The sequence below is a fragment of the Mesocricetus auratus genome, unplaced genomic scaffold (assembly GCF_017639785.1).
Source record: "Mesocricetus auratus isolate SY011 unplaced genomic scaffold, BCM_Maur_2.0 Super-Scaffold_100014, whole genome shotgun sequence".
NCBI classification, from domain to species: domain Eukaryota; kingdom Metazoa; phylum Chordata; class Mammalia; order Rodentia; family Cricetidae; genus Mesocricetus; species Mesocricetus auratus.
Window position 1 is genome coordinate 41048269 of NW_024429197.1, and position 23989 is coordinate 41072257.

General features: G+C 41.7%; 1 protein-coding gene across 6 annotated transcripts in view; it reads right to left on the minus strand.

Moving 5' to 3' along the window:
* Patj (PATJ crumbs cell polarity complex component) overlaps positions 1-23989 on the minus strand; it is a 309593-nt gene that overhangs the window by 51724 nt on the left and 233880 nt on the right. For all 6 annotated transcript variants that reach the window (XM_040757130.1, XM_040757131.1, XM_040757129.1 and 3 more), the window contains 2 exons: positions 19473-19590; positions 14863-14996 (listed from right to left, as the gene is read on the minus strand). In XM_040757130.1, the coding sequence (XP_040613064.1) occupies positions 14863-14996; positions 19473-19590 (252 nt within the window). The remainder of the gene's footprint in view (positions 1-14862; positions 14997-19472; positions 19591-23989) is intronic.

Consider the following 23989-nt stretch of genomic DNA (forward strand, 5'->3'; position numbering starts at 1 on the left):
CTCTTTAACAAATGGTGCTGAGAAAACTGAATGTGTACAAGATGAAACTGAATCCTTATTTCTCACCTGCACAAAAATCAGCTCCAAATGTACCAAAGGCCTTAGTGTAGACCTAGTGACATGGGCAAGGGCTGTCTACCTAGGACTTGAGCCATGCAGAAGATAAATGCAACCATCAGCAGGCGGGCACTCCAAAGACTGAAAAGCACTGCACAGCAAAGCAGACACTTAACTGAGCAAAGAATCAGTCCAGAGAATGGGGAAAATCTTTGCTGGCTACATGCCTGGAGAATATACAAAGGACTGAAAAATCAACAAACCAACAAACCACCTCATCGAGCAACAAGAAAACAATCCAGTCAACAAAATGGGCTCATGAAACAGACAGTTCTCAAAAGAGTTAATACAAATGGCCATTCAACATGAAAAATGTTCAGCCTCACTAGATATTAGAGAAATGCCAACCCAAACTATAATGATTCCATCTCACCCCAGTTAGGATGGCAGTCATCAAGAAAACAATAAAAATTATGGTGATGAATAAAAATAAGGAACCCTTATATGCTGCTGGGATGAGGTGGGGGCCCTGCAAACTAGCCAAGTCTCTATGGAAACCAGTGTAGAGGCTTCTCAAGTACTCCTGGGTATCTATCCAAATGGCTCAAAGTCAATGGATGGCAGAGGCTGGTGCACATAACGTTTACTGAAGCCACATTCACAAAAGCTAAGTTATGAAACCAACCCTGGTGTCCAACAACAGAGGAAAGGATAAAGAAAATGTAGTTTAGACAGACAACAGAATTTTTTCTCCCATAAAGAAGAGCGATGTAATGTCATTTGGGGGAAATTGGTATAACTGGAGGCAATCATATTAAGTAAGCAAACTAGGCCAATCTCAAACATAAATTGTATGTTTTCTCTCATCTGTGGCAGTTGGATTTTATATAGTCACATAAAACCATGTATATATAAATTAAATGAAAGTAGAAGTGACCAAAGGGGAAACAAAGGGTTAATGGGAAGGGGAAGGATAAGAAAAGGGAGGACAGGGGAAGTTAATTGTGGGAGGGAATGTGCTTATATACTAGTAAGAAAATTTAAAAAAATATGAAAAAGAGTAATTTTGAATCCAAATCTCTTCACACGTTTCTTGTGTCCATGAAACACCAGCTGTAAAGGAAGACACTGTTAAGAGTTTCAAAGATGTGCTGGGTTCATGATAATGACATGTAAATCCTTCTGTGGACACACCCTGTTTATTTCTTTGCCTTTGCTTGCCCACTGCCATGATGTCTCTAAGTCGGTAAATAGAAGGAAACCCTAAGACCCAGTAACCTGTCAATAGAAAAGGCTGCCTTTCTTGTTGTGCAATCTAACACTTGAAAGTGCTTTATGAAACTCTGACAGATGTGCTAACTGGGGATGACATGACCAGAAGTGGAGACCAAGAGTTAAATCAGAAATGACTGCTGGTGAATTAAAAAAAAATGGTCAAGATTGTTTATTTTGTTTATGTTCAGAACTTCAGAGCAAGACAGTAGAAAGAAGAAGATACTGTGTTAGGGCATTTCAGGGGTCTACTCCACAACATTATACTGAACTATGAGTTTTTGCCTTTAGAAATGTACGGTTAGATGGAAATAATGGGCCATTAATAAGAAACTGACTTGTATTATTTTAAATAGAAGCCTGGTGGCTTCCTGTCTTACCAGCTGCCCTCCTAGAGTTGGATGCTCCTGCCCAACTTCTGGTCTGCACAGGTAAAGAATGAACACTGTGCTACCTGGTGTCTTCAGACACTCTGCTTACCAGCACCAACAACTTCTCTCTGAATCTTTTTAGTTAGCATATACACAGTCTTCCCTTCCTTCCTTCCTTCCTTCCTTCCTTCCTTCCTTCCTTCCTTCCTTCCTTCCTTCCTTCCTTCCTTCCTTCCTTCCTTCCATTCTCCCCAACCTCTCTCTTCCTTTCTTTCTTTTTGGCTTTTCAATACAGGATTTGTCTGTGTAACAGTTCTGGCTGTCCTGGAACTCACTGGCCTCAGACTCACTGAGATCCACCTGCCTCTGCCTCCTGAGTGCTGGGATCAAAGGTGTGCACCACCACCTGTATATTTCCTTATAACATTTCCACACATACGAGTTGTGCTGTTGCTCACACCTTCTCAATTCCTTCCTCGACCCTTCTCCCCCTCCCCATAGTCTCTTCTGCTTTATTGTCCTCCAGTCCCACATGAAAACACCTGGCATTTGGTTTCTCCTCATTATCCTTGTTGTGTCCAAGTTGCAAAGTTCCCAGAGACCACCAGGAAGACAGACCCACCAAACTGCAAAAGCAAGGTTTAATGATTGTTCATCCAACCACGACAGGGACCCCTGTCTAGTAAGCTGATGCAGCAGGCTCCAGAGGGAGTACTGTCTACTGCTAGGTTTTAAAGACAAAAGCTCAGGATTACATCAGCAGGTATGGGTTGGGTTCTGATTGGTTGACAGTTGGGAACAATTAGGAGCATTTCTCAGAGTCATATTTTGGCATGAAATACCTGTGCACCAACTATTTTCATAGGTCAGTACTGAGAGAGAACATTCTGTGACTTCTATGTCATTGTCTTGTTACTTGCAGGTGTCCTGTTGTACACAGATACCAATAGTTTTCAGGACTATATCCTGGAGACTACAGGGGAGATTTTGGTCCCCCCTGGAGGTTTTTTTTTGTGACCAAATAGTTCCCAGGAATCAAGCATCTAGGAGGCTGGGCGGGGTGTCTGGAGTTTCTTTGTGTTCAGTTTTGGCCCTAGACTCTGGAAGGTCAGAGGATTTGGAGTTTTCTTGTGTCAGAGGCCTATGTGTCTTTTCTGTAGCCTGTCAAGGCTGTTACAGCAGGGGGCTGAGTGAGGGTCTGATCCCTTTATTTCTAAATTATCAGAAGTGAAGCACTTGAGCTTAGTTTACCCCTTTCAATTCTATCTTTCTCCCTGCTCTCCTTCCCTTTAGACTCTTTCTGTCCTCTACATGGTACATGCCATGTATGTATTACACATACACATACACACACACACACACACATTGCTAGAATTTGTATTTGAGGGAAAACATAGGATCTTGATACTAACAGTCTGTGGTATTCATCTATTCTTGAAGTAGCTTATTTGTCATGTCCTTGTGAGTGTCTGCTGGCTTGGTCTGAGGAGAGGTTTAGGACTAATTAGGATGATTAGGAGGTGGGCCTCTGGAGGAGGCTTTCTCTGTTCAAAGGCAGCACTGCTACTACCAGTGCGAAGAAGGGTATTAGCTCCTCCGTAAGTGAACAATTTATTATCTACACGTAGGGCTGACTGCCAGGTGTCATCATGAGCAAGAAAACGATCAGCTCTCTTGTTACCAGTTAGTGAACACCTATGTAGCAAGGAGGCCACACACTCCCAGCTGTCCCACTCAGGCTTCCTAACAGCTAAGCAACTTAGCAGTTACTCCAGCTTGCTGAAAAGCAAGTGTAGGCTTGTGGGCTTCAGCTCTGAACAGGTCTTTGCGGCTTCTGACGGGACAGATGAACAACTGGGCTCCCCTCACATGACTGATGTGTTCCAACAGTTCACTGTGCTATTCTACAAAGGCTGGGGTTTCCCGTATTATCAGTTCTGTGGAAACACCGTTGCCTCAGTTTCACAGCAACAGCCTCAAGGGCACGAGCGGATCATTTTACAGAATGGGAAGAAAAAGATCATTGTGGAAGTAGAAGGGAGGAAACCTTGGGACTAATGAGGCATTGGAGATCTACGGATCTCAGCATCAGAAGGTAGCGCAAGGTCTAGTTCCCACAGAAGCAATGTGGGGTCCACAATCCCCCAACTCTTCCTTTCACTTCACTGATTACCTCATTTCTTTTCTCCTGTCTTTACCTCTCCAGAGCTGTTTCTGAATGATTTTTGATTTTTTTACAGGGCAGGGTGATATAACCAATAGCACACTACATACCACTGATAGGTTGATATTTAACTACATTAAGAGATATATGTGTGGGCCAGGAGGTGGTGGCGCACGCCTTTAATCCCAGCACTCGGGAGGCAGAGGCAGGTGGATCTCTGTGAGTTCGAGGCCAGCCTGGTCTACCGAGCGAGTTCCAGGACAGCCTCCAAAACAATACAGAGAAACCCTGTCTTGAAAAACCAAAAAAAAAAAAAAAAAAAAAAAAAAAAAAAAGAGATATATGTGTTTAGAATGTGTAAAGGCCTTCAAATATTAAAAGGTCTTGCTCTCTTTTGCCTGGTAGCTCCTTTGTTTCCTACATTCTCCTCAAATCAACCAAGTGTCACATTCTCCATGACTCGTCTTTCTTGTGAGTCATCACTACGTCCCTGCACTCATCAGAACATCACAGTTGTCTGTCCAAGGATCTATTCTCCCCTCTCCCATGCACTCATCAGAACATAGCAGTTCTCTGTCCAAGAACCCATCCTCCTCTCCCCCATGCACTCATGAGAACATCACAGTTGTCTGTCCATGGACCCATCCTCCCCTCTCTGATGCTTCTCTCTAGAACCCTCTAGATGCTTCCAGTTCATCTTTGTGTCCTGGTGCTGACCTGGAGCAAATACTCATGAAGTGTTCTCTTGAGTGTTTATCAAGAAAACATGGACAACAAACAAAAGAGATCAAAATGACTCTGAGTGGGGAGGTGGGAAAAGGTTACTATATCTTAATTCTATTTCAGTTCAACCTTCGGATGGCAAAACATTAATTATACAAAACCAAAATACTCAACAAAAAATGCATGTGGAGGCCGTATGAATTCCCAGAGAATTTACATTAGCTCAGAGAACCATGTAAAGGAGTCAGGCATGAGGGAGACTTAATTATCACCGAGCCCCACAAAATCCCCAAATTCCTCCAAGGGGATTAAGCTCTGAATTGCTGGAAAAGAATTTGATAACATGTAATAATGGAGCCTTAGACAGAGGCAAAGTCACTGCACACTACAGCCCATCAATCAAATTTTCTTTACTGTTCAAGCTGCCAACAAGTAGATAAAGTAACTCATAAACACACCAATCACTCAGCAAAAGGCAATTTTATCGTTGTCACAATAGGCCCATAACACTTAAGGAAGTCATGTGTTAGAAAAATTAAGTAATGTCTTCTGTGGCCTGGAAGAGTTTAAAAAGCTCTACATTGTGGGCAAGCTATTCTAGATGAATGAAATTTTTATATTTAACACGTGTAGACATTCAGTAGATTACTTTAATAAGCATATTAGGACAGAATTTCAACTGGGAACTCCATAGTAGATAATTATGAAGGACTGTGTCCACATGGCTTTGTTTCCTGCTTGCAGTCATGTTTTCCATAGCTTGGATCACCCTTGAAGGAAAAGTCTTTGCCATGCTCGTAAAAGCCTCCAACCACACTCCACACATGAACTCCTAAGGGATTTTTTAACCACCAAAAAGTTCCACATTAAATTTAACATTTAAGATGGAAAACATTTATCAGTATTCCAAAAAAAGTGTCAGATCTTGTTTTCCTGCCTTCAGGGAAAAACTGCTCCTAATGAGAAAGACCCATGAGTACCGAAACCAATATTAAATATATTCCATATTAAATGGGCCTTTATTTCTTTTGAAAGAAACAATGGCTCAGAACTCTGTGAGCCATGCTGCTTTCAAAGGCTATGTAACAGAGTTCTTAACTGTCACTGTTCAGAAATCACAGTAGGCATGCCTTCTACATAGTGCACTGTGCTGTGTTCGGGGGACCTATGTGGTGAGGACAGTAAAGCCTAAACTATACTGAATATTCACTGAAAACATAGGACGGAACTTAGCTAAATATAAAATGTTGGGTTAAGCTGATGGAGTTTATCTCATTTTGAGCAAAATTTTAAGCTTAAACTAAATCTATTTAAATACAAAGAACACAGTTCTTATGATTCTTCTGATAACTCAGATCCTTTCTCCTTCTCTCTCTCTCTCTCTCTCTCTGTCTCTCTCTGTCTCTCTCTGTCTCTCTCCCTCTGTGTGTGTGTGTGTGTGTGTGTGTGTGTGTGTGTGTGTGTGCGTGTGTCTGTCTGTCTGAACCTAGGGCCTCTTGTATTCATGCTAATCCAGTGGTCTACAACTGTTTCCAGCCCTTTAACCCAATGCTTTAGGAAGAAAGCTTTTCAATTATACTTCAATTAAAACGTGATCTGGAATAAAGTGCAGTAGTGTTTGGAAGGATTCAGGACTGGGAGTTGGAAGAGTTATATTTTTTCTGACATACTTCAGGTAGCCTACTTAATTTTCTTTGCTCATGACACTTAATGACATTAGTGAAGCACTGAATTGAGCCACATGCCATCAAATGTCATCCCAGATTTAAAATTCTCTTTTTCCCTCCACACAGTCACACAAATGTTTACTACACAGTAAATACTGATTGAATAGTGAGGGTACCCAGACACAGACATCGAAGTTTCAGGGGTATATCTTGTAAATAAAGGGAGGAAGATATGTCTGTATAGTCTAAATGCGAGGGTGAGAAATACCAGAGTCTCTACTTTTCTTGTTACCATGGAAATTCCAATGCACACCTTGTTGCTTTTTTTCTTGGTGAAGGTATTGCAACATTTTATTAGTTCTTTGAGAATTCATACATGCACGCAATGTATTTTAATCACAATCACCCTTTTCCTCCCCCTAACTCTGCCTAGGTCCACCCCCTTCCTAGTCTTTTTGAAAAAGAGTGGTTATGATACCAGGGAATTTCAGGATATTCTTTCTTCAGTAGTTGTGGGTTCTATTCCCAGTACTAAAAATGAACTGTACAGACTGGGTCTGTTGACACGGGCCTGTAATCATTACAGCTACTTGGAAGGCTGAGGTAGAAGGATGCTAAATTTAAAGCCTTGACCCTATAGAGTGGGGCCAAGGAAAGCCTGGAAAATAAAACTAAAAACAACAACAACAAAAAACAAAGGTATAACTCAGACAAGGTCTAAGGTGAATTGTGAGTTTCCTCTCTTACCATCACACCAAAGACTTTGTTCTTGACTGACACAGGTACTTAATTTCAGTAACTTGTGAGAGTATTACTGACTGAAAGCTGATGGGGAAGTCCTGTGTATATGTAAATAAAGCACTGTTGGCCAATAGGGAAGCAAGATAGGTGGGACTAGTAGTCTAGGAAGATTCTGGGAAATGTAGTGAAGGGAGTGGTCACTATGTGATTCCAGAGAAGAGGGGACGCAAGTCTGCATTCTCAGTAAGATAAGACCTTATAAAAAATATATATATGTATATATATATATTAGTAATTATGGGTCAATAATTAAGTCAGAGCTAGCCAATGAGAAACAACAGCAAATGGCAACAGCTTCATAATTAATATAGCCTCCTATGTGTTCATTTGGGACTGACGTGGCTCTGGAACCAGGCTGTCAGGAAGACTACACGTTACAGAGGGCAAAATGAAGTCAACAGATGGGCAACTGTATATTAAATATACTGCTTTCCTATAAATCAACAGAATGTGACATTAGAAAAAATACAGTATCTGACAAATCGATGTCATCACTGCTTGCCAATTCCATAGACTGAACAGTGTTAGTGCAACACACACACACACACACACACACACACACACACACACACACACACACACACACTTTCAGGGGTTATAAACTTTTGCTTACCATTTATCAGGTAATTAATATATGTAATGAAAGTCACAGCAGTAAGAGTTAACATAGGAACTGCTCTGAGAACTAACAAACATGTTAGACTCTAACATTGTAATAAGCGTTCTCTTAAGCTCAAAACTGAAGTTTATATTTACCTAAAATTGAGTTCTTGTGCCAAGTTTGATTTGACAAAAAGCTGATGTTCATGGATATGTGTATAACTGTCCATGCTGAAATATAGATTTATTGAATGAAATGGATAACATTTGCATTACATTTTGATCATTGCACGTCTTACTTTAATTTTACTTCTCCCCTCCAAACCTTTTAATATACTCCTTTCTACTTTGAATTCATGGCTTCTTTTCTTCACTAATTATTATTGCTTGCATATATGTATATGCATTACATTTTATAAGTCCCCACTGTTCCATTTTTCCTTATTTATTGAAATTTTACTCACCCTGCATAATATTATTGCTTGCAGTCACATTCTTATGACCTGAATGTCCAAATCCAGGGTACTATTCATTAACATTCTTCCAGTGTGATTCATAGAGGTTTTGTAAATGTTTATGATTTTAAAATAAAGCTAAGGTAAAAAGATATTTTGTGTAAAAAAATATATGACTTAAGCAATAATGATATAAGGAGCTGGGCTTTGGGGATTGCATGCCAAAGCAAACCATGCTCCTTGTGAGGTAGACTATGCAAAGTCCACATGAAGGTGAATGGCAAACAATCAGTGTAAATCGGCTTTCTACTCCGCTTTACTTAGAAAATATCCAGAAACTTAGATTGCTGTAGTATGACTTTCAAATGGTCAAAAGCAGTGATAGATAAGCTAGAGCATATAATACGATTGGATCAAATGGAGTTACTTCAGAATAGATACAGCTGTGGCAAAAGAAAGGTATTCTCTACTTGAATTTCTCGGTAGGTAAACTTTGCCACATAATGTCCCAAATCCCTGGGGCCTCCTACCTTGATATCTTAGTAATGTATAATGTATCTTCCTTATTCACTGTGTAATAGAGATGGATTAAAATGGTATTATTTTGTAGAATCTGTGTGTACTAATACATTAGTTTATTAGAGCTATGCTGCAGCTTAGTGGTAAAGTGCATGCTTAATGTGTGTGGTCCTTGGGTCCAGCCCCTAGCATATAAATAGATAATTTTGCTACAGTTATGAATCTTAATGTAAATAGCTGATATGCAGGATAACTAATATGTGTTATAGGGTCTCAACTCACAGATTAAGAAGCACTGGTTTAAAGCCTTTTAAAATTTAGAATATCTATATTTTTTAAAGCGGGAACTTGGAAGGAACTGGAAAATGTTATATAAAGTGAGGCAACCCAGACCCAAAGAGAAAACAATTCATGATCTCCGCATATGAAGCTTTAAACTTTGAGAACTGTGTATTTAACTTGGAGTGTCCGTAGAAGGCAGGAAGCTGGGAAAGGTTCATGAGAGGAGAGGGGACGAAGCCTCAATGGAAAATTAAAAGTCAAGTGGGGAAGGGACAGGGGATGGCAGAGGGAATGGGGAAGATGAGAGGGTAGGATGTGGACTAGCTGTAATGAAGAGTGCATGAAAAGGTCTTACGGAAATTCATTAAGCTAATTAAAAATACCACTTTAAAATAAAGAGTTTAGATCAATGGGTGTCCATTGCTGCTACTAGAAGGTTATTTAAGTGAAAGTCTCGTTCCAGGCACTGAATACCTTCGGTAAGTTAGTGGTCAGGAAGGCCCCAGAAGCACACACAGAGGGAATGGCCATTGTTCTTGGCTGCCCACCATAACTGCATGATAGTAAGTCCCTACTGCTGAAGATACCACATACTTTGGCTTCTGGACACAGAGAATCAGGCTGGAACTCACCAGGAAATATATTCCCTGTTGGCTAGCTGACACAGTGCCAGAGGTGCTGTGACAGTTGCTGGTGAGGATAGGCATTAGTAGTCTTGAACCCAGTGCTCAACACTACATGCTACAATACCAATATGCTCAGAGAGGTATGCCTACTAGTACAACAGTGACATGACTGTTATGGGAGTAACTGCTGCTTCTCTTCTTTTCATTCTTTCTGTTTCTATTGTTTTAAAAATGGATTTATGGTCTGCTTCATAGGAGGGACTTAGTACTGTAAACTTGGTTAAAAGCCCATGACTGGCAAGGCCATAGGCCCTGGATGGGTGAGTGAGGCATGACCTATTACTGTTATTTTTTGTTAAATGTTCGTGCTGTCAAAATGTCTTCTAAATGCTTATGTTTATATGCATAGATATATCAGTCTTTATCAGAGAAGTATCTTTTTAGCAGTGGGCATCAATTAACGCAGAAACACATAACCAATCAAAGAGCTGCCAAATGCTCAGCCCTAAATGGGACACCTTGACCAAGGTCCAAGGAACATCCCAGAAGATGGGGTAGAAATACTATGAGAGCTGAAGGATGGGTAATGCTGTGAAATATCATAAGGTCACGCCGTGGCTATCACACTCATGAATATACAGCAGCTGTCAACAAGACAGTGTTGATAGAAAAAGGGGCTCATAGGCCTTAACCTTAGCTAAGGAGCTGCTGGGGCAGGAAGAGTCACCTTTCTTAATTAAAAAAAAAAAACGTGAGCGCAAATTGTGTGTGTGTGTGTGTGTGTGTGTGTGTGTGTGTGTGTGAGAGAGAGAGAGAGAGAGAGAGAGAGAGAGAGAGAGAGAGAGAGAGAGAGAGAGAGAGAGAGAGAGAGAGAATAGCAAGAGCATCCAGAATAAGGCGCTGGATCCCCTGGAGCTAGTTATAGGGATTTGCAAGCTGCTCAATGTGGTGCTGGGAACTGAACTCTAGTTCTCTACAAGAGCAGATAACTGTCCCAACCCCTGAGCCATCAGCTCTCTCAAGCTCCGAGCCTTCTTGCCTGTCCAAGAGAGCCATTTTTCTTCAGAAGCATGGTGCTAGTGCATTTTCCATGCTCATGTGGATGGCCCCACACCCATGTACACATAGGAAACACTCACTGGGCTCAGTGGGCTATAAACAAAGAAAAAAGATCACGAAGATAGGAGGGGCCATATTGGGTAGGATCTACAAAGTCAAAGTGGGGAGTGAAGGATAAATATGATCAAGATACTCTGTGTACATTATGAAATTGTCAAAGAGTTAGAAAAACAAAACTAAGAAGAGGTCCTGTGTGCTGCCAAGTGAAACAATCTGAGTTCAGTCTCTGGGGTCCACATGGTGGAGGAGAGAACAGACTTCCAGCAAGTTGTCCTCTGGTTTTCACACACACACACACACACACACACACCACATTAGATAAACAAATATTGCAATAGATTTTTGAAAACAACATCTGTACTTTACAGTCTCTCTTAAGAATTGACCTGCCTCACTTTTAGTGGAACAGCACTCAAAATATAAAAGCAAACCCAGTGCCCTTGTCTGTTTTTCTCTTGTAACAAAACTCTAAGACAGTGAAAAGATACTAACTAGAGCTTTTATTTAGAAACTTTTCTCTGTAAAAGTGATAACAGACTATGGCTTCCATAAAACAAGCAAGCTAAGCTCCAAAATAACCTGGGCCTATTCCCTATTAAACAAAATAGAACAACTCTTGGAATTGAAATATTAAATTCGTGAGATGTCAAGCTTGGGGGCATGGAGCTTTTTCATACCATCATCTTGAAAATAAGAGCCATAAATGTAAATGTGTCTCCTTTGTTAAAAAGTAAAAAGTGCCTGGTGGTGGTGGTGTACACCTTTAACCACAGCACTTGGGAGGCAGAGGCAGGTGGATCTCTGTGAGTCTGAGGCCAGCCTGGTCTAGAGCGAGTTCCAGGACAGACTACAGAGAAACCCTGTCTTGAAAAACAAAACAAAAGCAAAAAGCTGAGTAGTTATGCAGAAGCTGAACGCATCCTTTCCCAAGAATTCTCTAGGGATGACACACGCACTGGGTGCTGGCAGATCACTTGTTGGACCTCAGTAATAATGGGACACCTGCCTGTCACTGAGTCTACTGGGAACACCTGGATCATCCTCTTATTTTTTATGAGAGGAGGTTTACTCTCAGGGCAGTGGGCACTGGATCATTCCCATCCTTTATCTACAACAACAAAGGGCACTTTGGAAATCCTGACTAATACACATAACCTTAAGTGTAGACTTTTGCCAACATCATTGCTATAGTACCCATTTGGCATTAACATAACACTTGCATAATGCCTCATAGGTAACATTCTGAGGTTCTTACACCAAGAATCAGCACTGTGCTCTGCTCTGCTGCAGCCAGGGTATAGTTGCAGAGTCTACGCTGCTGTTGCTGACAACACTATCTAGAAAAGGGCCTGCCAGTGGCCCAGGATAAAGACTTACTCCTTGAGTTCCCTTTTCCTTTCTAGCATCCCCACGTCTGGCAATAAAATAACCCCAAATATTCTGAGGTGCTATATTTTGTTTCTTCAAGAACATGGATGTAGACCTATCAATCAGGAGGCAGACATTTTGAAAAGAGTCTTTGGCAGGCTTGGGAGGGGCTAACACTAGAGTTATCAGCAGAGCAATCACTCTTTATTTCTTATTTACAGATTAGATGACATCAAGGAGGTGTGTGGTATTTTATGGGTCAAAGGAATACTTCAGCAAGGCCATCAAGAGCAAGGGAAGACTGGAAAAAAAGACAGACTTATACACATATAAATGGAAGGAAATAAAATATGAATTAATGTCCCCCCTTTGCTACACAATGTGCTTTACAAGGCTTCCTGGCTTCCACTTCCACACAATAATCAGTCTATGATAGTTAGATTCAGAAAATGATACAGCTTCCCTTTTTTCCTACCCTCTAAAGGTTGGGTATTGTGATTTCCCACTGGTTGATCCCCTACAGTACCACGAACACTGAAAGGTAGTAGAACAAACAGAAATGTGTGCACTCTTCGAAGGCAGGGAAATGTCACTCAGTCTTATAGCTCAGGTCAAAGTAAAAGGGACTGAGCAAACATATGTGAGCTATCAGAGAAGACCATGCTCTCCAGAGGCCAGCCTGGCAGTGGCATCACAGGAGGCTCTCTCCAAGGACAGAACCAGGTGTGCTTGTAAACCTTCTGAGGGGTTCACCCTTGCCATTAGCTCAGTGCTTTCAAAGGCTGATGAAGACTCCAACACACAGGACAGGACATATGATCTCCCTCTGTGATCTCAGAAGCCATCTGTCCTAGCAGAGGACTGATGAAGTGTCAAGAGATTAGCTCTACAGATGGCCAAGATCACTGGCTACATAACAAAAAGGATATGGGATTCTAATTGGGAGGGGTGGGGAGGGGAGGGGAAGGGCGGAAGTCAGAAGAGCCCTTCCCTGCACCAGGGCTGAAATAAGCCCAAACAGCAGAGGTTCGGCTCAAACCCAGCTCATTTCCTGCAACTTCTTTTCACAAACTCACACCTTAGTTTGCAGACTGCTGCTGGTTGGATAATAGGATCCATGTGTTAGTTTTCATGCTTCATATGAAAATTTGGGGGAGTATTAAAAAGGGAAAAAGATCTTCATTGTAGGAACAATGTGTTTAAGCACTTTTCATACCAATCCTCTTTTTGGCTGCAAAAAAAAAAAAAAAAAAAGACAGCCCTATATACTTATTGTGACTCTAACTTGAGGCTTTTGATGGAGTTAGGAAATAAAAGCTATGTCCCATCTCTCATTTTAAGTGGTGCTTGTCTTTCAAGGACAGTGGGATTTATAGTCTCAAATGGCAGAGAGATATATTAGGAACCTCAAGATGCTCCTGAAGAACTTTTATCTTTGCTTTTCTTGAAGTGGCAAGAGAAGCAGAGTAAGATGCTCAGCAAGGCCTCGGGCTGCAGGAAGAGGAGGCTGGGTGTCCTCAGTCAGAGTCAGGAGCACATGCTAGTGCCAGAGTGCAGCACACACATCTGGGTTGAGAATCCTGAGGGTCCCACCCAGGGCAGAACTATATTAACACCAACGGAGTTGAGACAGCAAGGTCATGGTCACTCAACTGAGCTGACTCCATTAGTCTGAGTCTAAGTCATAAAAAAGACTTCTTTACAACAATGAGATCAGATGGTTAAATTTGTTATTTTATGTGTATGTATGTGCATCATGCCTGTGCAGTGCCCAGGTATTGGATCCCATGGAACTGGAGTTATAGATAGCCATGAGACACCATGTTGGTACTAGGAATGGAACTTGGATTCTCTGGAATGACAACCCATGCTCTTAACCACTGAGCCATTTCTCCAGACCTCAGAGCATTACATTTTCTATCATGGAAGAATTCAGTATAGAACTGCTCTGAAATTTAATTTTCCTGTTTTGTTTAAATACAGTTTTATTAATACAAATTTACTTCTTATAGTATTTAAGGATATCTCTTTGGAGAAATGGGGGGAAAAGGCCTTTAGGAGGGAATGAGTACCCATGTCAGGACACAGAGTCTCAAGACTACTTCAATGGCTATAGTATGGCAAGGACTGCTGTTATAAGCTATCTCCTGGTGTTTACAAAATCTCTGAGCTTTACTACAGCCCAGTGAGTCAAGGTTACTAAAATAGTATATGAATATTCCATTGTTTAATGATATAGCTTAGTCATATCACCCAAAAGAAAGCAAAAGAAAGGCTGTAGTAAGGATAGGTCTCTCCGTCCTCAACAACAAAAGTTGGGCAGACACAGTAACATGCTAGACAAAGAGAAATGCAGGAGCTTAGAGCTGTATATAAGCAAAGGCCTGTGTAAGGGGCACCAACTCAACTGTCTGTGGAGCCTGGGCAACTCCGGCATCCACAGTTCCATGAAAGGGACATCACACTTACACAGGATGCCCCATGCAGCAATTTATGACTATAGAGGCAGAGGCAAAGTTAGGACATGGAAGTCCCTAATTGCGATGTTTTGATCAAGCATAAGGAGTTAAAACTCTTTGGTCAGTAACATCAAGCTCAGAGCACATGTACTCCTGGTCTGGGTTGCTCACTGGAGACTCAGCCACAGGCCAACTTGCTCTAAGACAGGTACGTAGGTGCAGAGAGGTGAGGCCTGCAAACCAGGAGCAGGGGACCAGGTTTCTGTAGTTCCTGCAGCTTCTGAGTTTCCTTACGCTTTAGGGAATGAGTACTTATATTCTGTCAAGCTCCAGCAACTGACTCTGTGACAGCAGACACAAGTTACTTCTAGATACTTACCAAAGGCGTATCTTTTCCTCCTACAATGCTGAGACCAAGCCCTGAGCGCCCCTTGGATATCTCTATGATCATTTCCTGGCCAGGGACAATGGGACATGTTGCAGGGTCCACTGAGAGAGGAGCCTGGAAGTTACCTGGAAAATGACAAGACAAAATGATTAGCAGGTAGGAGATGCAGCTCATCTTGTATTCATTGGAGCACAGGGTTGTGCGTTTATCGCTTTACTCTCCTCACACGAGGCACCATGAAGGGAAAAGCTGGGTCATTGTTCTCCTCACCCACAGTATGAAACACGACACTGCTATAGCACTTTTGAGATGAAAACATTAACTGCTCACATCTGTCAATTTTAGGTATACTTAATTAAAAGAAAACTCAAAACACACCATGAAAATCAGCAAGGAACAACTTAAGATGACTAAATATTTAGTTACACAAAAGCACATACTACAGTGAATATAAGAGCCATTATGACAGAAGACCGTGAGTTTAGAAGAATGTTTGGCTCACAAGGTCCTAGGTTCAATCTTCCATACTGCAAAATTAAAAAACAAAACAAGCAATAGGAAAAAATTGTGTGCCGGGTGGTAATGGTTCACAACTTTAATCCCAGCACTCGGGAGGCAGAGGCAAGCAGATCTCTGTGAGTTTGAGACCAGCCTGTTCTACAGAGCGAGTTCCAGGACAGGCTCCAAAACAATACAGAGAAACCCTGTCTTGAAAAACCAAAACATAAATAAATAAATGAAAAAAATAGTGCTTAAATACTTTCAATCAGAATATACCACATCAATTAACATGTATAATGGATTTAACAAAGTATATGAGTGAAAATAAAAATTAATTAAAAGTTATCTCTAACATCACAGGTGAAGCATCCCTAGTCCAGATTATCTGAAATTTTTTGATCAATGATATGACACCACAAATGGAAAATTTAATATATAGGAGAAAGTCAAAATATAGACCCACTCAAATAGCCTTCAGGCTGTACACAGAATGTGTATATTAAACACAAATGTATTCTGTATTCAGATTTGAATCCTATTCCCAATCTATCTCATTCTAATATAAAAATGTTCCAAAACTAGAAATATTTCTAGTCCCAAGTATAATGGTCAAGATTATTCAACCCATATGCACACATTTGTATTACAATAAAATATGAAAAATTACTTCCCGAGGCCATAAATGAAAGCTTTTGTTAAAAGAGTTATAATATTGTATAGAGGTTTGTTTATTTGGTTAAAGATTTACTGTTTTTATCATTGTCAGCCAGGTGTGTTCTGACGTTTGCATATGGGTATGCGCACACAAGTGCAGTGCCTGGAGGGGCCAGAGCACTGGATTCCCAGGAACTGGAGGTTTACTTTCTTAAATCATTGTTTAAGAATGCATTTTCCTATAACTGAAAAGAGCTTCCAGGCCAAGAAGGATGACTAAAAACACTATTATCTATTTCCAAACCTGTATTTTGTGTATAACTAACCCAACTTTAATAAAGAGCTTGACCTTTCCACGTACCAGGTGCTCTGCAGAAACCTCTATAGGAGTGATCTCTGTAGGCAGCTTAGCTATAACCAAGTCTGATCACAAGGGTGGATGTAGCAACACAGAGGCTGACAACAGTGAGCGCCACCTACTGGTCAGTGCTGTCTAAAGCACAGAAACCTAGAAGACCTGAATTCAAATGTATGCTTAGACCTACCTACCCTATGTGATAGCAGGTAATGGCAAGCTACTGTTCATAACAAGAGGGCTCATATAACTTCAAAAGGAAAAAATAAAGATGAAAACCATATTTAAGACAGGTAAAATTTATATGAAATCAAAATTTCAGTGTCTATAAAGCTGTATTGAAACGCAGAACCACTAATTCGTTTATGCTTAGTTATGTTGTTTCACCACACAGGTAGAGGTGAAAAGCTGGAACCACTGTGTGGCCTGTGAGCTCAAATAGTGACTATACAGTTCTTTATGGAAAAGTTTGGTTATCTCAGTACTCTTGAGCCTTAGTTAGGAGGGTCACCTTGAATTCAAGGCCAGTCTCTTTTACAAAAGCAAGAGACTGACATGTCCCCTTGCCCTGCACCCTGCTCCAGAGAAGGGAGGAGGAGATAAGGAGAAGGAGGAAAATTTCTAACATAAAACAAAGAGGCTAGCATAGGAAGGGGACCTGTGGGAGTTCTCTAATCAATACTAATAATCACCATTTGATAATACAGGGGAGCTGGGTTAAAAAGACAGAAGTGCAGATTCCTGTGTCGTAAAACTCGCTCACTGTTGAAGAGTAAATGCAGGTAAGCATTACTGAGCAGGTCAGAGGAGAGACGGGACAGTGTGGGTGAGGTGCTGGCCTCCAGCCTGGCCTCCTTCAGGACTCACCCAGCTCCCACTGCTGTACACAGGAGACTTGCTGATCTAATGACCTCCTAGCTAAGATGGAGCAATCCAGTGACACAGCCCCAGAAATAACAAAAAGTACCACTTCAGAAAGAGAACATTAAGATTTTTCTGTTTTTTCTTTCTTTTTTCTTTTTGCAGTCTATATATTTCACAATGTTCCCCATTAATCTACCATAAACATGGCATACAAGGCTGGTACAACTCACGGCTACTTTTGAACTTTACTCTGCTTTTATGAGTGACTAGTTTAGTCCTCTGAGTAAAGAGAGAGGACAGGAAGACACTAGAGATGGCATTTCCCTCCTTCCACCCTGCTGTCCTAAGTCACTTTTTGTTTGTTTTTTAAGATTCACTTTTAAGTTTTAGAGACAGGGTCACTCTACATAGCCCTGGATATCCTAGAACTCACTATGTAGCCCAGGCTAGTCTCAAATTCAGAGATCCACCTGCCACTGCCTTCCAGTGCTAGGATTAAAGGTGTGTGCCACCATGTCTGGAAAGATTTATTATTTTATGTGCATGAGTGCTTTCCCTGTGTGTATATCAGCACATCATGTGGGTGCTTGGTGCCAGCAGGGATCAGAAGACAGCACCAGATCCCCTGGAACTGGAGTTACAGTTGGTTTGAACATCCCTATTTCACATTCACTGCTACAAAACAAAATCTGACTCTACAAGAGCTACAAACGCTCATTCTTAACTGCCATCTTCCAGTCAATCTTTCCATTTATTTCTCTCACACAACACAGCTCAGAGCCTGACTCATACCAACTTCAATAAATATTTTTAAGTGGATGAGAAATAAAGTTTCTAGAACTTAAGATTCAGGGCCATGGATGGCTATTAATATACATTAGCCAGATCTGCCTGGTCTGTATCCATGGCCAGTATTTAAGTTTGGGCATTTTAGGCCACATTGTCTCTTCTGGGACTACTTAACTGTCACAGAGCATCAGAACAGTGATGACACTATGTTAAGGAGTGCTGAAGTATGAATTTCATGTAGTTTTCATAAAATTGGCTTTCAGTTGTTTTCAGTCTTTAAAATAAACCATCTCTAGCTCCTGGATGAAGCAAAAACAGGTGATGATGGGCTACATTTAATCTGTGGTTCACAGTTTGTTTGCTGATGATATTCACTAAGTACCTTAATATAAAACCAAACAACTACTTGCTAAACTTCTTACAGAGAGACATTTATGAAAAAGGGTGCTAGTCAGCACAATGGTGAGCCTTCTTGTTTGTTTGTTTTTGAGACAAGGTCTCTCTATGTAGTTCTGACTGGCCCAGAACTCACTATATAGATCAGGCAGGCCTCGACCTCACAGAGACCTGCCTACCTGAATGCTGGGATTTTATTTATTTTTAATTATATGTATGTGCATGGGCAAGAGCACGTGAGTGCATGAGCTCAGGAGACCAGAAGAAAAGTGTCATATCTCTTAGGGCTCAAGTTACAGGTGAGCTGCCTGCTTTGGGTGCTGGGACTCACACTCTGGTCCTCTGGAAGAGCAGCACTTAACCTCTGAGCCATCTCTCCAGCAGCAGTGTGCCCACTCCTTGGCTTTTGATTGATAAATACTACATAAAAGCAAAGTGGAAATCCGATCACTTGCTTTGAAGCTCCATTTCAACCCTCATTCTTCATCACTTAAGCTACAACATGATTTCCATCCTTGCCTCCTTCCCTTCTCCACTTTCTTTTGAGACTAGATTTCCTAGAGCCCAGGCTGGCCTTGAATTCATATGTAGTTGAGGATGACCCTAAATTCCTAATTTCTCAAATGCTGGGATTATAGGTACCACCATGCCTGGCTCTGAATGCCAACTTCTCTACTGAAAAATAAATCCTCAGTGCCTTCTATCAATATGCATAGTGTTAAAAACTGCCTGCCTTGTGATTTTGGAGACTATCCATGACTTGGGGAGAGACTGGCAGGCAATCTGTGTGCTTTAGTGTCATCAAATGCCTCTTTGGAGGCCTTTTCTCTTCTGTGTTTATATTCAGTAAACATTAGGCAATGCAGATGCTAAAGAAATGAGAAACAGTGTAGGAAGTGGGGTGTTCAAGCTCAAAACTATGGAAGCCGAGGAGGGCTACAGAGCCATGTGACAGCCTGCCGCCTCATTCTTTTCTCAGAGCATCATGAAGTGTTCTTCTCCAAAGGTTTCACAAGCCAGTTTTGACTGGACAGATTCATACCAGGGTCTGTGAAGTCTGTATCTTCTGCCTGACTCAACGGACTTGGTGCTAATGGGGTCTCTTGTGAGTTGAAGGGGGCTCGTGACGAATATGTTTGCTGTTTCATCTGGCAGGCAGCCTACAAAAGGAAGGAAATTTGCATGAATGTCAAGGAGGAGAGAAGCAGTAAAAGCACTGTACAATTGCTGTATTATTGTTCTTAAAATAATGGTAGCTTCAAAACCATGCTTTGAGACAACTGGATGCTCAGAGAGGCGGCAAGGGAAAGCCAGGTTGACTTTTTTTATTGTCTCCTATTTATTTGCTCCGAAGATACTTGGAGGCTTGGTCAAAAAAGGGGAGAAGCAGCTGGGCGATCGTGGTGCACACCTTTAGTCCCAATACTCTTGGGACTACAAAGCGAGTTTCAGGACCAGCTCTAAAGCTACAGAGAAACCCTGTCTTGAAAAACCAAACCAAACCAAACAAACAAACAAAAAACAAGGGTGGAGTAGGATATAAGTGAAACATTAACTTGCAATTTGTACTTTTGCTGACATCACCCTCGGTGAATATTAGCATTAACTAGCTAAGAAAAATGAAGAACCGTGTGCCGTCTCAAGAGTTACATAAAATGTGGAGGTAGTGATGTGATTTGCCTGCTGGATTCCAGTACATGCCAGGCTGTCTCTGAACTCCAGAAATATCTGCTCCAGAAAGATAATACTCCAAGATTCTGTCTGTGGAAGACTGTTCCTCAGTACAAGGTATGAAGTATACAAGGACTAAGACAATTCTAACCACAGTGCATTTGTATTGTGGAGACCTCCATCACAAGAACATTCCTCAGTATTAGACAGTATCATCACACAGATAATTAGAGGAAGACGGTGACTGGTAATCGGTTCTTGAAGAATGCTACCATCAGAGTTCTTAGGAAACAGCTGCTAGACTATAGTTCTAGGGATGTTCATTCGGTTCTGTAGTTTTTGTTTTTATAAGAAAAAATACAAAAGAAAAAAAAAAGCCAAGTGGTATTGGCACACGCCTTTAATCCCAGCATTCAGAAGGCAGAGGTAGGGGGATCTCTGTGAGTTCAAGGCCAGCCTGGTCTATAGAGTGAATTTCAGGACAGGTTCCAAAGCTACACAGAGAAACCCTGTCTCAAAAAACAAAACAAAACGCAGGTGGCAGTGCTCATTCTTCAGCAGGGAAAAGAGTGGGCAGAAGAGGTTTGATGTCTGCTGCACATCCGAACCAGTGAGTGTCCAAATTGTCTGCATATCAGCACTACTGGCATCATAATGAAGCAGCAGGGGCTGAACTGTACCCACTGCTGGTTGAACTGAATGTAGCTGTTTTTAAAAAGTTATTTATGATTCTGTGTACATGGGTATTTAGTCTGTATGTATTCTGTGTACCATGTTTATGCGGGGGCCTTTGGAGGCCAGAAGAGGGCATCAGAGCTGCTGGAACTGTGGTTACTGGTGACTGGGGGCCACCACGTGGATCAAACCCAGGTCCTCTCTGGAAGACAGCCAGTGCTCTTAACCACTAAATTATCTCTCCAGAGCAGACCTTAGTATTTCCATAGTTCTCCTTCTGTGATGCAAGAGATGACACCCAGGGCCTCAGACATGCTAACTAAGTATTCTACTGGCAAACCACATCCCCATGCCTACACACATTTGTTTTTACTGACATGTTTAGAATATAATTATAGAGAATTTTCAAAAGCACTTTATGTGGAAATGTTTGAAATATCAAAATTTTTGGGGTGGTGGTGTTTCTTTGGTTAGCCCTGACCGTCCTAGTATTAGTTTAGTATACCAGGCTGTTCTTGAACTCAGAGATCCACCAGCTTCTCTTCCCAAGTGCTTGGATTAAAGGCATGTGTCACCACACCCAGCTATTGTGTACTTTCTATATACTATTTATTTATTTATTATATATACAGTCTTCTGCCTGCATATATCCCTGCACACAAGAAGAGGGTGCCAGGTTTCATTACAGATGGGTGTGAGCCACCATGTGGTTGCTGGGAATTGAACTCAGGACCTCTGAGCCATCTCTCCAACCCTCTATATGCCCTTGTCATCTATAGTTCCTGAATAACGGAAGTTTTGTGACATAAAAATATAAACTAGGGCTGGAGGGATGAGGTAGCAGTTAAGAATCTTGCAGAGGATGTGCTTGCCAGCCCAGCACCTATCCAGTGGCTCAAATCACTTGTAACTCCAGCTCTGGGGGATCAGACACACTCTTCTGGCTTCAGCAGGCATCAGCATTTGAGTGTTTTGTGTCAGTTTGACACCAACTAGAGTCATCTGAGAGGAGTGAATCTCAACTAAGAAAATGCCTCTACAAGATCAGCTGTAGGCAAGCCCATAGTGCATTTTCTTGCTTAATGACTGACAAGGGAGGGCCCAGCTCTCTGTGGGTGGTGCCAAACCTGGAAGGTGGTCCTGGGTTCTATACGAAAGCAGGCTGAGCAAGTTATAAGGAGCAAGCCAGTAAGCAGTACTCCTGCATGGCCTCTGCATCAGCTTCTGACTCCAGATTCATGAGTCATGACCTGCTTGAGTTCCTCCCTTGACTGCCTTTGATGAACTGTGATACAGAAGTGTAGTAAAATAATCCATTTCCCCGAAGCTGTTTTTAGTCATAGTGTTTCATCACAGCAATAGAAACTAAGACAGACATTGGTAGCAGGGTTCTGAGGTGTTACTATGACAGACCAAATTGTTGTTTTTGGTAGGATTGTAGAAGGACTTTGGAACTTTGTGCTGGAAAAGCCAAAGTTTGGATTGCTGTCTGTGGAACTTGAAAGATAAGAATGTTGAGAGAAATGCAAATGATGGAAGCCTGGTTGGTGAAGTTCAGAGTACATTTGCTATTTTGAATTATGGAGGTATGGTTTCTGGTCAGTTGGAGCTGAAGAATCGGCTGTGATTAACAAGAGACTTACACTATTGAAGTGAAACCTTTGCTTTACTTGGATAATTGATGCTAGTCAGCTAGAGCTGAAAAATAGATGGTGATTAGGGAGGAGTGATGAGCTGGAGAGACAGCTGACCTAAACAAAGGGGAGCTCATGGACCCCAGACTGATAGCTGGGAAACCAGCATAGGACTGTTCCAGACCCCCTGAACGAGGATGCCAGTTTAGAGGTCTGGTTAATCTATGGGCCTCTGGTAGAGAATCAGTATTTATCCCTAGTACACGAATGGACTTTGGGAGCCCACTCCACATAGAGGGATACTCTCTCAGCCCAGACACACAGGGGAGGGTCTAGGCCCTGCTCCAAATGATATGACAGACTTTGAAGATCCCCCATGGAAGGTCTCACCCTCCCTGGGGAGCAGAGGGAGGATGGGATAGGGGGTTGGTGGGGGCCAGGAGAGGAGAGGAGAGAGAGGGAACTGGGATTGATACGTAAAACAAGCTTGATTCTAATTTAAATAAAAGAAAAAAATCACTTCACATTGTCAGTGCTATTGAAGAGGAGGAAGAAGAGGAGAGGAGGAGGAGACCAAAATCATCAAGGTGAAATCTTCAGATAAGTGTTTCCTTAGGGTAGACACACAGAAAATTCTGTTCCAGAGGAACTGAGATTGTAGCTCATGCTAGCCCCTGAACTTGGTCATGTTTAAGAGTTACCCAGATGGTACTGCTTTTGAAGTCATGAAGGGGTCATGGAAAGCAACTGAGTCTTGGCAACATGAAATGTCAGCATAGGCCATTGTTGAAGTGCAGCCTCAGTAGCAGTTGAAGCCCCAGCATTTTGCAGATGCCAGTACCATGGGATTATCACCAAAGACAACAGCAGCTGGAATGGAGCCAGCCTAACCTTAGAAGACAAGTTGTGTGTGCTGTGGATGGCTGTACAAACTCTGTAGGAACCCAGGAGATTGGGAGTAAATTCTAGACATTGGACACTGAGGTATTTCCTGAGTTTGTGTACAGGGCATGACATCCTCCTCTTCACAGATAGTACTAGCGAAACCAGGAATGTTATACTCGGCAGGTTTTTCTCTCCAACAGAAGGAATTTACACCTGTTTTCCACCTAGAAGACTGGGGGTGTGTGTTGTTAATGTCCTGGTGATCTTTGCTATTCTGTAGAATACCCCAGACTCCTGAGCATTGTTTCTTGTCAACAGAATCCATTCTTGGGAAAGCAGTCCCATGCACTTTGCAGAGGAGTTTACTATTATGCTTACTATAAACCCTTCCTCCCTAGACCCTCACCCTGAGCACTGCTTCTCAGTCAGTAGAGCCCATCCTTATGAAAGAGCTCACAGGCACTTTGCAAAAGAGATGTTTCTATGAGATCATGTAAGCTTTCTTGTGAAAACTGCCATGAGGAAATCTTTTCCAAATTTGTACTGTGTTTAAATATGTAAACATTAAACTGCTCAGGGTCACAGTCTGGTAGTCTGAACCAGCCCAGCTAATTAAGTCCTGCTGAAGTTCCTTTGCCAACTGTAGCATTTGCAGGGACTCCCACAAGTTTGGTATTATGCTCTGGGTCTTCTC